The sequence below is a fragment of the Saccostrea echinata genome, unplaced genomic scaffold (assembly GCF_033153115.1).
Source record: "Saccostrea echinata isolate AGI-Se365-2 ecotype Australia unplaced genomic scaffold, CSIRO_AGI_Sech_v1 ptg000001l, whole genome shotgun sequence".
Classification (NCBI taxonomy): domain Eukaryota; kingdom Metazoa; phylum Mollusca; class Bivalvia; order Ostreida; family Ostreidae; genus Saccostrea; species Saccostrea echinata.
Genome location: NW_026889750.1, coordinates 11,880,295 through 11,899,569, shown reverse-complemented (window position 1 = coordinate 11,899,569; position 19,275 = coordinate 11,880,295). Strand labels below are relative to the sequence as shown.

Below are 19,275 nucleotides of genomic sequence, written 5' to 3'. Positions count from 1 at the left end.
CATTGTCTGTCATACATTGAATGCCTTATAAGTGCTTAGACACAGATTTGAACTTAATATTTTCTCAAATTTTCTGTATAATATCATGACTTATTTATTGCAATAGCATTTCACACAAAAATATAATTAAAAACTTATTTTATTTGGAAATTATTGGAACTACAAATTCCAGGACGCGCTTGAATAACACATCTTTGCACTTACACAAATTTTAACTTAATCCTTAATATTTAAGAAAAGAAGCGATTTTGTTATGTATTAATGAAAAATTTTACATCTTTAATCCAGAAAATTCAGAGTAGAAATGTTTGAAAGCAAAACCAACTCACCAATATTTTCAGTCCTTGCTCTGTGATGTGTACAGAGTTTAACAAATTGAACACACCCATGAAACGTAAACTGTTTTTGTAAACAGGGCACGAGCTCTGTTATTGTTAATGTTTACGATTCTGTGGGTGTGTTCAATTGTTAAACTCTGCACACACCACTGAGCACGGACTTACAATACTGTGAGTGGGTTTTGCTTTAGAACATTTCTACTCTGAATTTTCTGGGTTATAGTTTTAATATTTTTCATTAATACACAACAAAATTGCCACTTAAGTATTAAGAATAAAATTAAAATATGTGAAAGCGCAAGGATGTGTCAATCCAACGCGTCCAGAAATTCGAAGTTTTAATAACTTCGAGTTGAAGTAAGATTTTTATTATATTTTAGTATGAAATGCTATAGCAACATACATGTATAAGTCATGAAATTATACAGAAAATTTGAGAAAATATTAACTTCAAATCGGTGTCCAAGCACCTTTAAAGTACAGCAGAAGTAAGTTGACTTATGTGAGCATGCTGGCCCTTGGGCCTTTTGTCCTTTTAATTTGTAATAAAATGAGGCCAAAGAGTTTTCTATGATACTCTTTAAATTTACAGGACTGAGCTTATAGTTATTATACATTTTCAAGAAAATGAATGCATTATTTCATGCTTGATTTTGCACATCACACGATATTCTGTACATTTTGCAATACTTCAAAAATATCCACTTCTTTAGCTCAAAATAATTGTACAAACCAAGATGCAAGTTTTAGCAAAGATATTTTGGTTCCAACAAATTGCAAATTATGTACCTTCATTTACCAAGTTATATAGAATTATTAGAAAGGGAAATGACTGTCAGTATAGTACTGTTAATGGTACATTGCCATAGAATTCTGTGTACAATACCATGCTGAAACCTATCTCCATCATTGTTACTATTGATATATACTAAAAGTTAGTTTGAACAAATTGTTTCAGAAACTGAAAAACAGTATCAACATTTCAGGGTTTGAAGGAATACAGCGTTCCTATTGGATTAGAGGCCAAGGTCAAGGTGGATTTGGTTGTTATTGGATCTGTAGCTGTGTCCAAAGAAGGTTAGAAAGGGGGATGTAAACAGTAAATAATCATGCACAAGTGATACCAGTTATTATACCCTATGCAACAAGTTGTGGAGGGTATAATGTTTTTGACCCTTTAGTCAATCTGTCAGTCCTCTTCTTGTTCTAAAACCGCTCCACAGAATTTTGTGAAATTTCATAGTTAATCATGTTAATAAGGACATAATGTTCAGTGTACATATTTGCAGTAAATTCTTATTCATTTCTGTCCCCCATTTTCACTTAAAGTGTGGGATATTAATTTGGGTCTGTCCATCCATCAGTCCATACGTCCTTACATCCATCCATCGGTCTGTCTAGCTGTCTGTATTTCTGTCTGTCTGTAAAACTTTGTTTCGGGATGATATCTTGAGAAGCCTTTGAGCTTTTGCAATGAAATTTTACATCACCACTACTCCTTATCACCTAAAGCTTACCACTACTCCCTATCACCTAAAGCTTTTGAGGTCAAAAAACAAAGGTTAAGGTCATAAAGTCATAATTCTGTCTGTTTTCAAAACTTTAATTTCTTTGTGATATCTTGAGAAGCCTTTGAGCTTTTGCAATGAAATTTTATACCACAACTCAATGTAGCCTAAAGAAGACCCATATCGAATTTGATTTCAAAAGTTCAAAGGTCAAGGTCATAAATTCATACATTCTCTCTGTTTGTAACACTTTCGTTGCCAGGCAATATCTAAATCTTTTGAGCTTTTGCAATGAAATTTTATACCATAATTCCCTATGTTCCTGCCTGCCCCTCTCAAAGTGTCCCACCCCATTGTTATATGCCCATCTTAAGATGGGACATATTATGTTGTGGCATTCATGTCCGTTCGTCTGTTAGCTTTTCTCGTGTCTGGCTCATAACTTGAATAATATTAGGCCTAGAATTATCAAACTTCGTCAGCTGATACTTCTTGGGTAGAAGGTGTGTCGCACATTAAAAGTAGGCCGCTCTGACCTTTAATTAAGATACTATGGCCAAATATGGAAAAATCCTGTCCAGCTCATAACTAGAAAACTGTTAGAAAACCAGAATCATTAAATTTGGCCAATTAATGCATCTTAGGTAGAAGGTGTGTCACACCCTACTTCAGGGTCTCTGTGACCTTTAATTAAAGTAAATTTTTTTTAAAAAAAACTGCATCTTTTAACTTTTAAATTTCATAATCCCAAAACATGTAAGAGTATTGCAGTATCCTTTTTAAAACAACCTTAAATCAAGAAAATACTTTTTTTTATGTACCCGTAATCGAAGATTCGGGGACATATAGTTTTTGCCCTGTCCGTCCGTCTGTCTGTCTGTCTGTTTGTCCGCAAAAACTTTAACCTTGCCCATAACTTTTGATTGGTTGGAGCTATGGCTTTCATATATCACATGTGCATTCCTTATGACAAGACCTTTCTTTGGAAACCATCATATTTGACCTTGACCTTGGAGTTTGACCCACTTTTGCAAAATTTTATGAGACTTTAACCTTGGCCATAACTTTTGAACACTTAAAGCTTGGGTTTTTAAACTTCACAAGTGTATTCCTCGTGAGAAGGCCTTTCTTTGGATACCAACATCTTTGACCCTTTGACCTTGACCTTGGAGTTTGACCTACTGTTGAAAAAACTTTAACCTTGGCTATAACTTTTGAACAGTTTGAGCTAGGTCTTTCATACTTTGCATGTGTTTTCCTTGTGACAAGACCTTTCTTTGTATACCAACATCTTTGACCTTTTGACCTTGACCTTGGAGTTTGACCTACTTCAATTTTGAGAAATTTTAAACTTGGCCATAACTTTTGAACAGTTAGTGTTAGGGTTTTCATACTTCACATATGCATTACTTGCGAGAAGACCTTCCTTTAGATACCAACAACTTTGACCCTTTGACCTTGACCTTTGAGTTTGATCTACATTTGAAAAACTTTAACCTAGGCCATAAATTTTTAGGTCACCTGAGTCACTCAGGTGACCTATTGCTATCCGTTTTTGTTGAGTGTCTTGCGATGTGCGTCAACATTTGAACATTTTTAGCTTCTTCTCTGAAACCGCTCAACCAATTTCAACCAAATTTGGCATATAGCATCTATGGGTGAAGGGGAACAAAAATTGTGAATTTCATGGTCCCTGCCCCCCCCCCCCCCCCTGGGGCCTGAGAGGTGGGGCTAAAACCACCAAAATTAATGCAATCTTTAAAAATCTTCTTCTTTACTCCTGGACATCAAGCAGTCAAACTGTTGGCATGATTGTAATAAGCATTGAGCCCTCTACCGAAATTGTGAAATTTATGGCCCCAGGGTCAGGGGTTCTGGTGCTAGGATGGGGCTATATAGATCATATAGTGAAAGTGCATTATATCTTTGAAAATCTTCTTCTCTGCTCCTGGGTATTAAATAAAGTAACTAAGTACATAGTTATAATGAGCAAGAGTGCCTCTTTCAAAATTGTGAAATTCATGGCCCCTGGGTCAGGAGTTCTGGTAAAAAAGGGGGGGGGGCTGTATTGATTATGTAGTGAAAATGCATTTATTCTTTGAAAATCTTTTTCTCTGCTCCTGAGTATTAAACTATGTAAGTACATAGTTATGATGAGCAAGAGTCTCTCTTCCAGAATTGTGAATTTCATGGCCCAAGGGTCAGGGGCTCTGGTGTTAGGGCGGGGCTCTGTTGATTATATAGTGAAAATACATAAATTCATTGAAAATCTTCTCTGCTCCTGGGTATTAAATAAACTACTTTAAAATAGGGATGGGTATCGGCAAAAATTTCGTATCGTGATATATCATGATTTTTTTCCCAAAAATATCACAATAAATCGTGATATTTTTACACACAATTTTTACTACAATTTAAAATGAATTTCCATCATATTTCTTAAAAATATGCTATAAAAACATAACTTTACTTTTTAAATTTTCATTTATTTAATATATAGCATATTTTGATGCCGTTGTTTAACTGTTTTCAACCTTTTTTTACACTTCCTATAATTGTCATTCAATAGTTTGAACAAATAAATGAATAATTTCCGGAATTTATAGTTATGTACCAAATACCGGTATTTTAGTCTCCGTATCACGATACGTATCACGCAATGAACAATCGCGATTTACCGGTAAACCGATAAAATTGTGCATCCCTACTTTAAAAGAACATAGTTATGGTGAACATGGCTCCCTTTTCAGAAATTATGAATTTCATGGCCCCTGGGTCAGGGGTTCTGGTAAAAAGGGGGGGGGGGGCTCTATTGATTATGTAGTGAAAATGCATTAATTCTTTGAAAATCTTTTTCTCTGGTCTTGGGTTTTAAATAAACTAACTTAGTGCATAGTTATGATGAGCATGGTTGCCTCTTCCAAAATTGTGAATTTCATGGCCCCTGGGTCAGGGGTTCTGGTGTTAGGGCGGGGCTCTATTGATTATATAGGGAAAATTCATAAAAGGAAGTCCATGGTTATGATAAGGAAGAATGCCTCTTCCAAATTTGTGAGATTCATGGCCCCAGGATCAGGAGTTCTGGTGAAGGGGGGGGGGGGGGGGCTGGGAGGGGTTCTCTATTGATTATATAGTGAAAATTTGTTAACAGAAAATTGCATGTCAAATTTTAGAGAAATTTAATGAGTTTAGTTTGAGAAAATAACTGGTAGAGTATCTCTGATCAAGTAGATGTTATCTTTATCTCTAGGGAATTGGGCAAAGGATTGCTTGTGTTGGATTAAACAGTTTTTGTTGGCTAGCTTAACTTTCGAAATAAATTTGATGTTAAGTAATTAAAACTAATTTGATATTGTATAATAAATGTATAATTAAAACTAATAAAACTAAATTGATATTGTGTCATATAATTAAAACTAATTACACATGGGGGGGGGGGGGGATTCGGAATCAGTGTGTCCATCTGTCTGTATGAAATGCAGCTCAAAACCAGTCATTAAATCTAAAAAAAAATCTCCAAGTATTAAAAAATGCCATATGGTAGATAGTCCCTACAGAGTCATGCAGTAACCTTATTAAAAATGTTGCATCAAGATTACACAATTTTTTTCTTATTTTATAAATCTTTGTAACAAATAAAAAAAAATCTTTGTTGTCAACAGAATAACATAAATACGAGGGGCATTTCAAAAGTTCTGGCAACTGGTATATAAAATTTTAACTACGTAACGGATTAAAATGACTCTGATACCACTGTAAAGCTTAGGCAAATATGCATTAGTAGTGACGTCATTTTACATTCAAAATGATGTATAGGTCTGCTAAAATGATGTCATAATTAGGTATACTCTGTATACTGGGCGTAAAAATGACTGATAAGGAGAACAATTTTTTTGTTGAGCAAAGAGCGTATTGGCAAAATTCGCTCATTGCTTGGCTTTACGGCAACAGAAATAAAAGCCGATTTAGATGTAGTATATAGAGAGCATGCTCTTTCATATCGAGCAATAGCAAGATGGGTAGTTCAAATCTAAAGAGGGTAAAAAATTAATTGAAGATGACCCCCGTTCGGGGTGTCCAGTTTGTGCATATGGAGAAAAAGAAATCGTCGCTGTTCAAAATATGGTAGCTGATGATGCTAGATATACAGTTGAGGAAATAGCAGACTTAACTAACATTAATTCGTCAGCAGTTTTTCGTATTTTAAAGGAAAACTTAAAGCTTAGGAAAGTCTGTGCTAGATGGGTGCCGCATCTTCCCTCGGAAGAGCAAAAGCGCATCCGGGTAGAAATGGCTTCACTGTTACTAACAATTTATGAAGATTGTGACCAAAGGCGAATAAATGAGATTGTAACTGGTGATGAAACATGGATATATTTTTTTGAACAGGAAACTAAGCTCAATAATAAAGTTTGGATCGGTGAAAATGATACAAGGCCTCAAATTGCAGGCAGAAACCGGTGAGTAATGTACGCCTTGTTTTTTGATTCTAAAGGCCCTGTTGCTCAAGTTCCAGTTCCAGAACACAGCAGTGTTACTGGTCAATTTTATGCAGAGAATGTCTTGTCTCAGGTCGTAGAGCACTATAAAACGACCCGACCAACAACCAGTAATAGAGGAATAAAGCTCCTCCATGACAACACACCTGCCCATAGATCAGCGGTAGTAACCAAATATTTAAAGAAAAATGGTATTGCCGTTTTACCACATCCACCCTACAGTCCTGACCTAGCTCCATGCGATTTTTGGTTGAATGCCGTTATCAAAGAACCCTCCGAGGACGGCGATTTAAAAGTCGTCATGCAGTCGGAAGTCCATGAAGCGTATACTGAAAGAGGACTATAGGGCAGCATTTTCCACGTGGATTTCAAGAGTGAAAAAGTGTGTCCAGGTCAATGGAGACTATTTTGAGGGATTGATATAATTTAATTTATGATAATGATGCTCAATAATTTACCCCACACCAGTTGCCAGAACTTTTGAAATGCCCCTCGTATGCATTTTTGAGTGGCTCGTGGAGCAAGCTACTCCTTGTTAACACAGCTGTAAAAATTGCCACAACTGTAAAAATTATCACTCATTCATCAAGGTGATTCATACGCCAAATATGATATTTCTAGCAAAAAATTCTTTTGTTTGAGTGATTGCATAAACTTAAGAGGTATAAATAGTGTAAAATTTCATATTGTTACATTATTTATGTCTTTTGTATTTTTTCTAGAAAAATTCAATTAAATGTCTGTACAATTTACAATTACTGCGTATGAATATATGTGCAATTAGTTAGGCGGATCTGATCTTCCCATCTGAAGTTTATTTATCATTGACCCATTTACTGCAGCTAGTGTGCTTGAAAAATCTATTTTTAGAATCCAGGTTTGCAGTGTGAACCATTGACCTAATTACTCCATAACACTGACCACTGCAGCTAGTGTGCTTAAATTTATTTTTAGAATCCAGGCATGCAGTGCTGCTTTACACAATAATGTCGATAAATAGGCCAACAATGTAAAATTTTCTAACATAATCATGGTGATGTTATATACAGGTACTTTGGTCTTGGTTTTTAAATATATGCATCTTTTTCAAATATAAGATTATTAGTTACTTAACATAAACATAATCATAATGCTTATTATAGTTTGTTTATTTGTTTGTATATTGTTTAACGTCCCTCTCAAGAATTTTTCACTCATATGGAGACGCCACCACTTGCCGGTGGAGAGCTGCAAATTTTGTCCTATACTCGGCACTTACGGCCATTGAGCAGTGAGGGATCTTTTTCATGCCAGCACCTACTGCGACACAGGACCTCGGTTTATACGGTCTCACACGAAGGACTGGTCTCCACATCCCACAGTGCTTATTATAGTAAAACTGTGTGAATACATGGATAAAGTCAGGCGGATCTTAAAAAAAAAAAAATTACCCCTAGATGTCTAATGTTTTTTTTTTCCATTACTGTTGGTTGTTTCTTAGAGATTGTAGCTTATATTTATTAGCTAAAAATTTTTTCACCGTTATTTTTTCTCCTTTTTTTGTTTAACATGATTTTCCCTCCCCCTTTTTTCACTTTATTGTATTTTTTTGTTTCTTAATGGAACACTGAGATCTATTTAGAGTCGGATAATTAGGGCCCCGCAAGGATTTGCGGGTGCCCTATAGTAATCTGTCTGTCTGTCCGTCTATCTGTCCGTCTGTCATTCTTCCGTCCACAAATTTTCTGTTTTTTTCTAATAACTTTTTTTGAAGTTGACCAATTAAGTTCAAATTTGGTATGTTGGTTGAAGAAGCAGTAATACATATTTTGATGCTAAGTTTGGTTCTCTATGTTATCTAGTTTGGAGCTGGGGTGGTGGGGTAGATTCCTTAACTTTACATTAGAATGAATGCCAGGGCAAAGAGAGATAACTGCTGAGAATGTTCCTATTGTAAAGTATGAAAGCTGCAACTAGTCCCATAGATTAATTAGCTTTCCTCTAGAAGAAAATCCAAAGTATTATCTGTTTCTGTCAAATTGAGATTAATTAACACCCCTGTCTGCAAATGAAGTTTGTTTTGAAGTTAAGGTCAATTCTGAATGATGTTTACATTCTCTGAAATGTGGATTTAAAAAATGTTCATACTTTATTTTGGTAAAATACACAATGAGTTATGATTTTATTGAATTCTAAAGACAAGATATACATCAAGATATGTTTTTTTTTTATTATTTATTGATTCATTTTTGTTTTTTTGCTGCCTTATGTAAATTCAAGAATACATGTACTATTAATTTTAACAGGTAGTCCGATAATAAACTCATTCTATCTTTACTGAAAAAGTTCTTATTGTAAACTTGGAAGAAAAGGATGAGAGAGCAGTACAATTAATCCCCTAGGATTAATTATCTTGTCTGGGGCAGAAAATTATCCAAGCTTATCTTTATTTGTCACTTTAAGATAAATTAACCTTTGTCTGCAACTGATGTTTATTTTGAAGTTAAGGTCAAGCCTGGGTGATATTTGCATTCACTGAAGGCTGGCATTTTATAAAACACATGCTTTATTCTTGTTTAAATATACATTTAATTGAGTTATTATAGATATGATGTTTTTTACTGCCTTATGTAAATACAGGTATACTCTTTACAGGTTGTTGGATATTTAGGAATTATCTTGAAATTTTATAAATACAGTTGTTATTGCATATTCTTCTTCATATATTTTTAATTTTTGTAATCAATTAAAATTCTCATTCTGTAAGCTGCACCCTTATATTTCTACCCCTCGGCGGGGCCCTTGCTGACTGGTCAGTTTTCTAGTTATAATTAAAAAATTCTGAAGTGAAGTGTTTTTAATAATTTAGTCGACTTAGAAAGGTGGGAGATAAACCCTTAACCTTTATTTACTTTTGGAGGTGTGGGATATATTGAGACCCTTTCAAATTTAAGCAGATGTATTCAGATCCCTATTCAAAATTTTTGTCACATTATGTAGTCTTATTTATGTATTTACAAACCAAGACTTTAAATAAATTACAAAAATCCCATGTGAGGTGGCATTGAAGCCCTTAATTTTTTAATTGAACATACATATTCAATCTCTTTAGGTGCAATATAAACTGAATATAAGGTAAGATGTCCAGTTATATGAAAAAGCTCATTAAACTCGAGCGAGTCGACTCTCAGGCCCTTCAGGCCTTTGATTTATTGTACTGCAGAGTACAAAGCAGATCATCCCTTTGGAGTAATGAGTGGACATACATCCAGTTAAAGATTAATTAATGAGGTCAATTTAGGAAGGTTAGCTGTCTCAATCATTTCTGTAGAGCATCTCTGATCAAGCAGGTCTTATCTATATCTCTTGAGAATTGGGTAAAGGAATCAGCCTCCTAATTGTGTTCTTGCATGTTGGCCAGCCTAACTTTCAAAATAAATCAAAATAAATTGGTGTGTTCCCATTTCGCCTTAACTTTGAAATATGGGTAAGAAAAAGTAAAAAAGTACTAAGGCGAACTGGTAATTAAAACTAATTTGTTATTGTATAATATAATTAAAACTAATTTGATATTGTATAATATATATATTTTTCAATTTTAATATCTTTACAATAAATTGCAGAGTGTCATGTCTCACTAAGATGACAGTTTTATAGTCTAAAGAATAAACATGTGTTTTGATGTTTTATTAGGCCGTAGCATTGTTAATCAGTCATAAAATATTCAATTATTTGTTATAATTAATGCCTACACCACAGGAGACGTATTTACATCAAACATTATAAGGAATAGAAAAATCATTGAAATCTTTGTACCAAGGCTGACTTGATTTTCTTGCACTCTAAACTGTTTGTGATAATTAACTCTTTCAACACTGAGTGACTTTTATCAACCAAGCCCTGGTACACTGAGTAACTTGGGCCATCACTGAACACTTCACCTTCCCTCACAAAAAATACAATAACTTCTTTATTTCTTTGAATATTTTAATAAATGACACATGATTAGAAAGGTGAGACATTTCTCTTTTAAATGATATCAAATTTATATATTTACATTTGCTGTATTTTTCTACTAAACCAACTGTGAAATTGATTTGAAAGTCATTTTTGTGTATACTCACGGGTAGAAATATACACGATGAAACTCGCACTAAAGTGACGTCACAATGAGGCTACAGAGACGTATAGGGCAGCAAGAAATTTAAATATTGAGTATATCACTGGTTCTTTTTAACTTGTAAAATGTAAATATAAGGAATGTTTTTAAGTTTTGTGTGATTTATTGGTGTGTAAATCACACAGACTTGCACGTAGGCATATTTTTCATGAAGCGCTATATATAGCGCGCTTCATGAAATATGTCTACGTGACAAGTCTGTGTGATTTACACACCAATAAATCACAAAAAACTTAAAAACATTCCTTAAATATATTCAAAGTTATTTAGCAAGTCAAAAGCACTAATAAAAATAAAAATTATGTTTTATAACTGATCTTATGTAATATTTTGATAAATTTGCTGCTATGAAGTTTCAAAATCGCTTATGTTCTTTCCAACGTTCAAAAGAGAAATTATTTCCGAGTAAAATGATATGCAATATGTCAGAATTTATTGAAAAATAAGTCCATAATAATAAATAGATAAAAAGTGGTGTTTCGGGACATCGGGAGAAGTCTGGGGCATTGAAAACATCCTCTGTTTCAGAGCCTTTAAAGTCTGATTCCGAGTCAAGTTTCTCCGACAAGATTTCTCAACATTGTTAAAAACTCATATTTTTGTTGTCTAGAAACATCTATAATGTCTAATTCCCCGATTTTATTAAAGTTTTCATCGCCAGAAAGATCGGACATTTTGTTGTTAACCGATATTTTGCTTTCTTCTTCGTTTTCTTTAAGGACAGACGATACATTCCTCAATAACATATAATTTTTTCTAAGATTTTGTCATTGAAGTATTGCTACTTTAACATGTTTACTCGCAAAATATTGAGGTACCTTACCAGGCATTTGTGCAAGATACCAGAGGATGTTTTTCCTATAAAATCCTTTTGGAAAAAACTTAATTAGCCAATAACACATTTTTTAGTGTTTCAATTTTCTTAAGACAATTAGAAACCAGTTTAGAAATCATCAGGTGATAAAAATTTTGAATATTTTCCACACAATACAAAGATATACAAAACAGATATTTGAGGAACGTATCGTCTGACCTTAAGATTCATCTAATTTTCCTAATTTTTCCGTGATTTTCGCCATGTGGTCTGCCATACTTGTAAGCGGATGTTTATATCCATCTACCAATAATTCATAGCAAAAGTTCTTGCTCAGAGAATACTTTCTATTTCTAAGAATAAACATTTACTTTCAGTTTTGAGTCTGGGACCAATGAATCGGTCTACCGTGTTCCAAGATGAAATTTTATCAGACCGATGTATCGGTCTACAGTGTTGAAAGGGTTAAACAATATTTGATGGGCGTATCATGCTGTGGCGGGGCACTTTTATTTTTTAACTCACCTGAGCTGAAGGCTCAATGATCTGAAGTTTTGTGTTTTGTTGTCTAACCTGTACATGAATGTACAAAAGGCAACAGTAGCTTAGGTCTTATAATGCCAAGACTGTAGAGATCAGTTATTTCTAAAATTATAATAAATACCACAGGCACCTGACTTTACTTATTTTTCTTGTAATAAAAAAAAATATACACCCTACCTCCCATCAACTTGTATTTTCTTTTGAAACTTCGTGAAATAAGTTCCCTGCAACCATATTCTCTATGTGGTCAGTCTTTCCAGGTCTCAACTTACGGACAGTGCAACCAGAAAGGGTGCATCATGCTTGCAAATATTAAAAATCTCTTGTCAAACTTGATTTACTGCTTCAACAATCCAAGAATGTCAAACTTGATTTACTGCTTCAACAATCCAAGAAATCGTTAAAGGGGGGCCGGAAGTTTCAGACGAAAATAAAAGTTGATGTGACCGACCTAGAAAATTTAAGATGGGGCCTGATGTGTACCTTGTGTATTATTAGGTAGGGGGTATATTTTTTTTATTAAAAGAAAAATAAGTAACGTCAGGTGCCTGTGATAAATACCTAGTTTTCGCTTTACTGGTCAGAGACCAGTAAAGCTTATGTGATAGTAAGGTGTGTGTCATTTGTCTGTCTGTCCATCTGTAAACAATTTTTCAAAATGCTACTCCTCCTACACATTTGGTCTGATTTCATTATAACTTGGCACACAAGTAGATTACACTAAGATACATAATTCTCTTTATCAGTTTTTGATTTCAATGAACAGTGTTGCCAGGGTTACTAAAAATAAGATTTCTGGGAAATACTTTCAAAACCTTACTCCTCCTACAGTTTTGGTCTGATTTCAATATAACTTGGCACACAAGTAGACTACACTAAGACTTCACTAAGATACATAACTTTTTGTATCGAATTTTGATTTCAATGAATGGTGTTGCCATGGTTACTAAAAATAGAAACTTCTGCGAAATCCTTTCAAAACCCTACTCCTCCTACACTTTTGGTCTGATTTCAATATAATTTGGCACACAAGTAGACTACACTAAGGTACATAATTCTATTAATCGGTTTTTGATTTTGATGAAACGGTGTTGCCATGGTTACTAAAAATAGAAATTTCTATGAAATACTTTCAAAACGCTACTCCCCCTACAGTTTTGGTCTGATTTCAATATTACTTGGCACACAAGTAGACTACAATATCTGTTTTTGATTTCAAATGAACCATGTTACCGTGGTTACTAGAAATAGAAATTTCCTTGAAATACTTTCAAAATGCTACTCTCCTCCTACAGTTTTGGTCTGATTTCAGTATAACTTGGCAAGTAGACTACTCTAAGATATATAATTCTTTTTATCTGTTTTTGATTTCAATGAATGTTGTCATGGTTACTAAAAATAGATTTTTTTGAAGTACTTTCAAAATGCCACTCTTCCTACAGTTTTGATTGGATTTCAATATTACTTGGCACACAAGTAGACTACACTAAGATGCATAATTCTGTGTATGGGTTTTTGATTTCAATGAACAGTGTTACTATGGTTACTGGAAATAGAAATTTCTGCAAAATACATTCAAAACGCTATTCCTCCTACAGTTTTGGTCTGATTTCAATATAACTTGGCACACAAGTAGACTACACTAAGATACATAAATCTATTTAGCAGTTTTTGATTTCAAGGAATGGTGTTGCTATGGTTACTAGAAATAGAAATTTCCTTGAAATACTTTCAAAATGCTACTCTCCTCCTACAGTTGTGGTCTGATTTCAGTATGACTTGGCACACAAGAAGACTACCCTAAGATAATATGTCATTAATTAACATGTTATTTGATTGACTGAGAATACAAGAAAGAATGTTTTATATATAGAAACAAAATAAAAATTCTTGCCTGTAAAGCAATATAAAAGATTGACATAGAGATTATGTATGTAGCAAAAGGGCCAATGTACTGTGGTGTCCTGTTTGACAATTAACTAGTTATTTACAGGTAAAGTGATAATTGGCAAGAGACTGCATAACATTGTTTTATATTTGATAAAAGTAAAACAAGTGAACACAGAGAGCCAGGGTGATTAGGGGACATGTTGTAGTTTGTGACAAGCAGAAATAGTCATGTTGTATTGCCAAGTCTCTCTTTGTGTACTTAATTGTAGCACTAGGCAAGTGACAAAAACATATATGCATATAATGAATACCTTACACACTTGGCAAGTGTTCATTGTATTTTGTATATTAAATGATGTTTAATTATTTATAAATTACTCCTGTAAACACCTCTCACATCTGTGCTTTCGCCCCCTGCTGGGTAAAACTCAGACCTGCAGTGCAGTTTTTTTGTTTTTACTGGCATTGGCTGCATGGCACTGTTGACAATACCCAGCTTTCTGCGGCTATCTACGGTACTGATACATTTGTATGATAATTAGGCTGTGGATAATTATAAGGACTTCCAAAAGTCCCCCACTTTATTCTGACCAATCACTGTTCTTCTATCTCTAGTACCTGGTATATTAGATCTGGAACACCATGCACTTGTCAATTTTGGAAAAAAAATTTTGCAAGGGCAAGGCCTTTTTGTACTTTCGTTTTTATACGTCGCTTTCCATACTAAGTTGTACAGCGCTAATTACTAGCTGTAGTTATTGGATTTTTAAAAACTTGAAACGAATATGATTGATGTTAATATTAACGTGTGATTCACACCTGACCCTCTCAGATGGTGAACAAATTCCCACATGTGTTTTCTAAGATGCTAACGATGTACATACTAGAAGACTGTTGAAATTTGAAATATGGCAACTTGACATCCGATAGAGAAGTGACTCGAGTGGGTTATTTCCAAGAAACTGCCCGCAGACATGTATCTCGATACATAGAACAAGATACAATACTTCTATCTGAATATGATAAATTAGAAAACTATAATAAACTTAGTATTTTATTTCAATATTTGTCTTTTTAACAATAAATCAACAAATTATTTTTTATCAAATCACATGTGCTTTGAAATTAATACTTGAAGTACTTGAATCAATTTCATTGACTAATAACAATATTACATTTATTTATTGCCAAATGTCTGTAAACAAGCTCAATTGAATAAGAGAAATGCTCAAGAATTTTGATTATTTATAATACAAGTTTTTAATGGGGAGATAGAGTTGTAAATATTAGATAAATAAAGAGACAACAATGACTTATCTTTGTATATCAAATGTTCTTCACAAAACAAGAGAGGACAGTGTGAGAAGGAATGAGATAGGGTTTCTTATAGTGCACACGCACTATTGATTTGTTTAGTCAGAATTGGTGATAGTGACAAATGGGGGCAAGTACAGTTTAGTGGGGTATATAGAAATCACCTTATATGTCTGTCTGTGCAATCTAATCTATTCTATATCTTTTTAGCTCACCTGAGCCGAAGGCTCAAGAGAGCTTTTCTGATCAAAGAGTGTCCAGCGTCCGTCTGTAGTCTGTCGTCTGTAAACTTTTCATATTTTTCGACTTCTTCTCAAGAACCACTGGGCCAATTTCAACCAAACTTGCCACAAAGCATCCTTGGGTGAAGGGGATTAAAGTTTGTTCACAAGAAGTGTCATGCCTTCTTTCAAGGAGAGATAATTAAGAATTCGTGAAAATTTGGTGGCATTTTTTAAAAATCCTCTCAAAAACCACTGGGCAAGAGAAGATGAAACTTATGTGAAAGCTTCATTACATACTCTAGATTCAATTTTGTTCATGTCATAACCTCAAGGGGTAGGGCAGGACCACAAGAAGGGGTCAAAGATTTATATAGGAATAAATAGGAAATGTCTTTAAAAATCTTCTTCTCAAGAACAGCAAAGCCATGATTAGGCATATTATAATAGAAGTATCCTCAGATAGTGTAGATTGAATTTTGTTCCAATCATGACCCCTGGGGGTAGGGCAGGGCCAGAACGGGGGGGGGGGGGGGTCAAAGTTTACCATAGGAATGTATAGGAAATATCTTTAAAAATCTTCTTCTCAAGAATAGCTAACCCATTATTAGTCAAATTAATACAGAAGTATCCTCAGGTAGTGTAGATTCAAGTTTGTTCAAATCATGACCCTTTGGGATAGGGTAGGGCCACAACAGTGGGTCAAGGTTTACATAGGAATATATAGGTGTAATGGTTAAGGGGCATTTGAGTAAAAAGCATGAAGACTTTTAATAGTGGAATGACCAGACAACCCCTGGAATGGACAAGCTAAAGGGTATATAAGGCAAAGCTTTGGGAAAGTCAGGCATTCAGAAACTACCAGGAGAAGTTGGACGTTGAATCAGCAGTAAAGAAGTTAAGGTATTCCATCCCTAATTGCAAAAAATTCAGTGAAATTGAATACATGATAACAGATGTGTATGTGTTGAATACTAATATCTAAACATAATTCCGATTTATTAGGTCACCTGAATCACTCAGGTGACCTATTGCTATCTGTTTTTGTCCGTCGTCGTGCATCATGTGTTAACATTTGAACATTTTCAGCTTCTTCTCTGAAACCGCTGAACCAATTTCAGTGTTTTATGTGTGAATTTCAACAAAATTTGTGAATTTCATGGTCCCTGCCCCCCTGGGGCCTGAAAGGTGGTGCTAAAACCACCAAAATTAATGCAATCTTTAAAAATCTTCTTCTTTACTCCTGGACATCAAGCAGTCAAACTGTTGGCATGATTGTATTAAGCATTGAGCCCTCTACCAAAATTGTGAAATTTATGGCCCCAGGGTCAAGGGTTCTGGTGCTAGGGTGGGGCTATATAGATCATATAATTAAAGTGCATTATTTCTTTGAAAATCTTCTTCTCTACTCCTGGGTATAATTGAAACAAATTAAATGATAGTTATGATAAGCAAGGGTGACTCTACCAAAATTGTGAAATTCATGGCCCTGGGGTCAGGAGTTCTGGTGCTAGGGCGGGGCTATATAGATCATATAGTGAAAGTGCATTATTTCTTTGAAAATCTTCTTCTCTACTCCTTGGTATTACTGAAATATATTGAATACATAATTATGATAAGCAAGGGTGACTCTACCAAAATTGTGAAATTCATTGCCCCAGGGTCAGGGGTTCTGGTGCTAGGGCGGGGCTATATAGATCATATAGTGAAAGTGCATTATTTCTTTGAAAATCTTCTTCTCTACTCCTGGGCATTATTGAAACAAATTGAATACATAGTTATGATAAGCAAGGGTGACTCTACCAAAATTGTGAAATTCATTCCCCCAGGGTCAAGGGTTCTGGTGAAAAGGTTGGGGGGGGGGGGACTCTATTGATTATATAGTGAAAAAGCAAAATTTCTTTGAAAATCTTCTTCTCTACTCCTGATTATTATTTAAACAAATTGAATACATAGTTATGATTAGCAAGGGTGACTGTGCCAAAATTGTGAAATTCATTGCCCCAGGGTAAGGGGTTCTGGTGCTGGGGGGGGGGGGGGGCTCTATTGATTATATAGTGAAAAAGCAAAATTTCTTTGAAAATCTACTTCTCTACTCCTGGTTATTATTTAAACAAATTGAATACATAGTTATGATTATCAAGGGTGACTGCACCAAAATTGTGAAATTCATTGCCCCAGGGTCAGGGGTTCTGGTGCTAGGGCAGGGCTATATAGATCATATAGTGAAAGTGTATTATTTCTTTGAAAATCTTCTTCTCTACCCCTGGGTATTATTTAAACAAATTAAATACATAGTTATGATACGCAAGGATGCCTCTTCCAAAATTGTGAAATTCATGGCCCCAGGATCAAGGGTTCTGGTGAAAAGGGGGGGGGGGGGACTTTTTGATTATATAGTGAGAAAGCAAAATTTCTTTGAAAATCTTCTTCTCTACTCCTGGGTATTATTTAAACAAATTAAATACATAGTTATTATAGGCTGACTCTACCAAAATTGTGAAATTCATGGCCCCAGGGTCAGGGGTTCTGGTGAAAAGGTAGAGAAGGAGGGGCTCTATTGATTATATAGTGAAAAAGTAAAATTTCTTTGAAAATATTCTTCTCTACTCCTGGTTATTATTTAAACAAATTGAATACATAGTTATGATTAGCAAGGGTGACTCTACCAAAATTTTGAAATTCATTGCCCCAGGATAAGGGGTTCTGATGCTAGGGTTGGGCTATATACTGTAAATCTGGAATTTTTTGCTGTATATAAATTTTTAGCAAATTTGCGCATGCATTGCATTTGCAAAAATATTTTTCTTAAAAATAGATCAACAACAAAGAATGTTTTTATCTAACGATTACATCGTTATATATATATTTTATGTACATGTGTGATTTATGAAAATGTTATGAAAACTTTCAACACTTTGGATGATTTATCTTTTCTAATATTTTTATCTGATTATTGAACGTTGGCGTAGTTTAATATTGTATGTTTATTCGTAATTTTATGTGTGTACATGCATAACTTACAAACGTTTAAGAAAATTTTAAGAGCTTTTTATATTTAAGTTCAAATGACGATTCGCAAAAATTTTAAACATAAAATTTAATCAACAGACTTTCGACCCAGATTCGCAAAAATAAATTGATGTAAAAATTTCCAGATTTACGGTAGGTCATATTGTGAAAGTGCATTATTTCTTTGAAAATCTTCTTCTCTGCCCCTGGGTATTATTTAAACTAATAAAATACATAGTTATGATATGCAAGGATGTCTCTTCCAAAATTGTGAATTTCATGGCCCCAGGATCAAGGGTTCTGATGAAAAGGTGGGTGGGGGGGGGGGGGGGCTCTATTGATTATATAGTTAGAAAGCAAAATTTCTTTGAAAATCTTCTTCTCTACTCCTGGGTATTATTTAAACAAATTAAATGCAAAGTTATGATTAGCGAGGGTGACTGTACCAAAATTGTGAAATTCATGGCCCCAGGGTCAGGGGTTCTGGTGCTAGGGTGGGGCTATATAGATCATTTAGTGAAAGTGCATTTTTTCTTTGAAAATCTTCTTCTCAACTCATGGGTTTTATTGAAACAAATTGAATAAATAGTTATGATAAGCAAGGGTGACTCTACCAAAATTGTGAAATTCATGGTCCCAGGGTCAGGGGTTCTGGTGCTAGGGCGGGGCTATATAGATCATATAGTGAAAGTGCATTATTTCTTTGAAATCTTCTTCTCTACTCCTGGGTATTATTGAAACAAATAAAATACATAGTTATGATAAGCAAGGGTGCCTCTTCCAAAATTGTGAATTTCATGGCCCCTGGATCAGGGGTTCTGATATTAGGGTCGGGCTCTATTTATTATATTGTGAAAATGCATTGATGCTTTAAAAATCTTCTTCTCTGCTCCTGGGTATTATTTAAACAAACTAAGTACATTGTTATGATAAGCAAGGATGCCTCTTTCAAAATTGTTAAATTCATGGCCCCAGGG

At 34.4% G+C, this 19,275-nt stretch overlaps 1 protein-coding gene across 1 annotated transcript in view; it reads left to right on the top strand.

Annotated features, from left to right (window-relative positions):
- The window catches only part of LOC133185446 (methenyltetrahydrofolate synthase domain-containing protein-like), a 119,371-nt gene that overhangs the window by 23,591 nt on the left and 76,505 nt on the right, over positions 1-19,275 (top strand). The window contains exon 5 of the mRNA XM_061320650.1: positions 1,325-1,415. Coding sequence (XP_061176634.1) covers positions 1,325-1,415 — 91 coding nt within the window. The remainder of the gene's footprint in view (positions 1-1,324; positions 1,416-19,275) is intronic.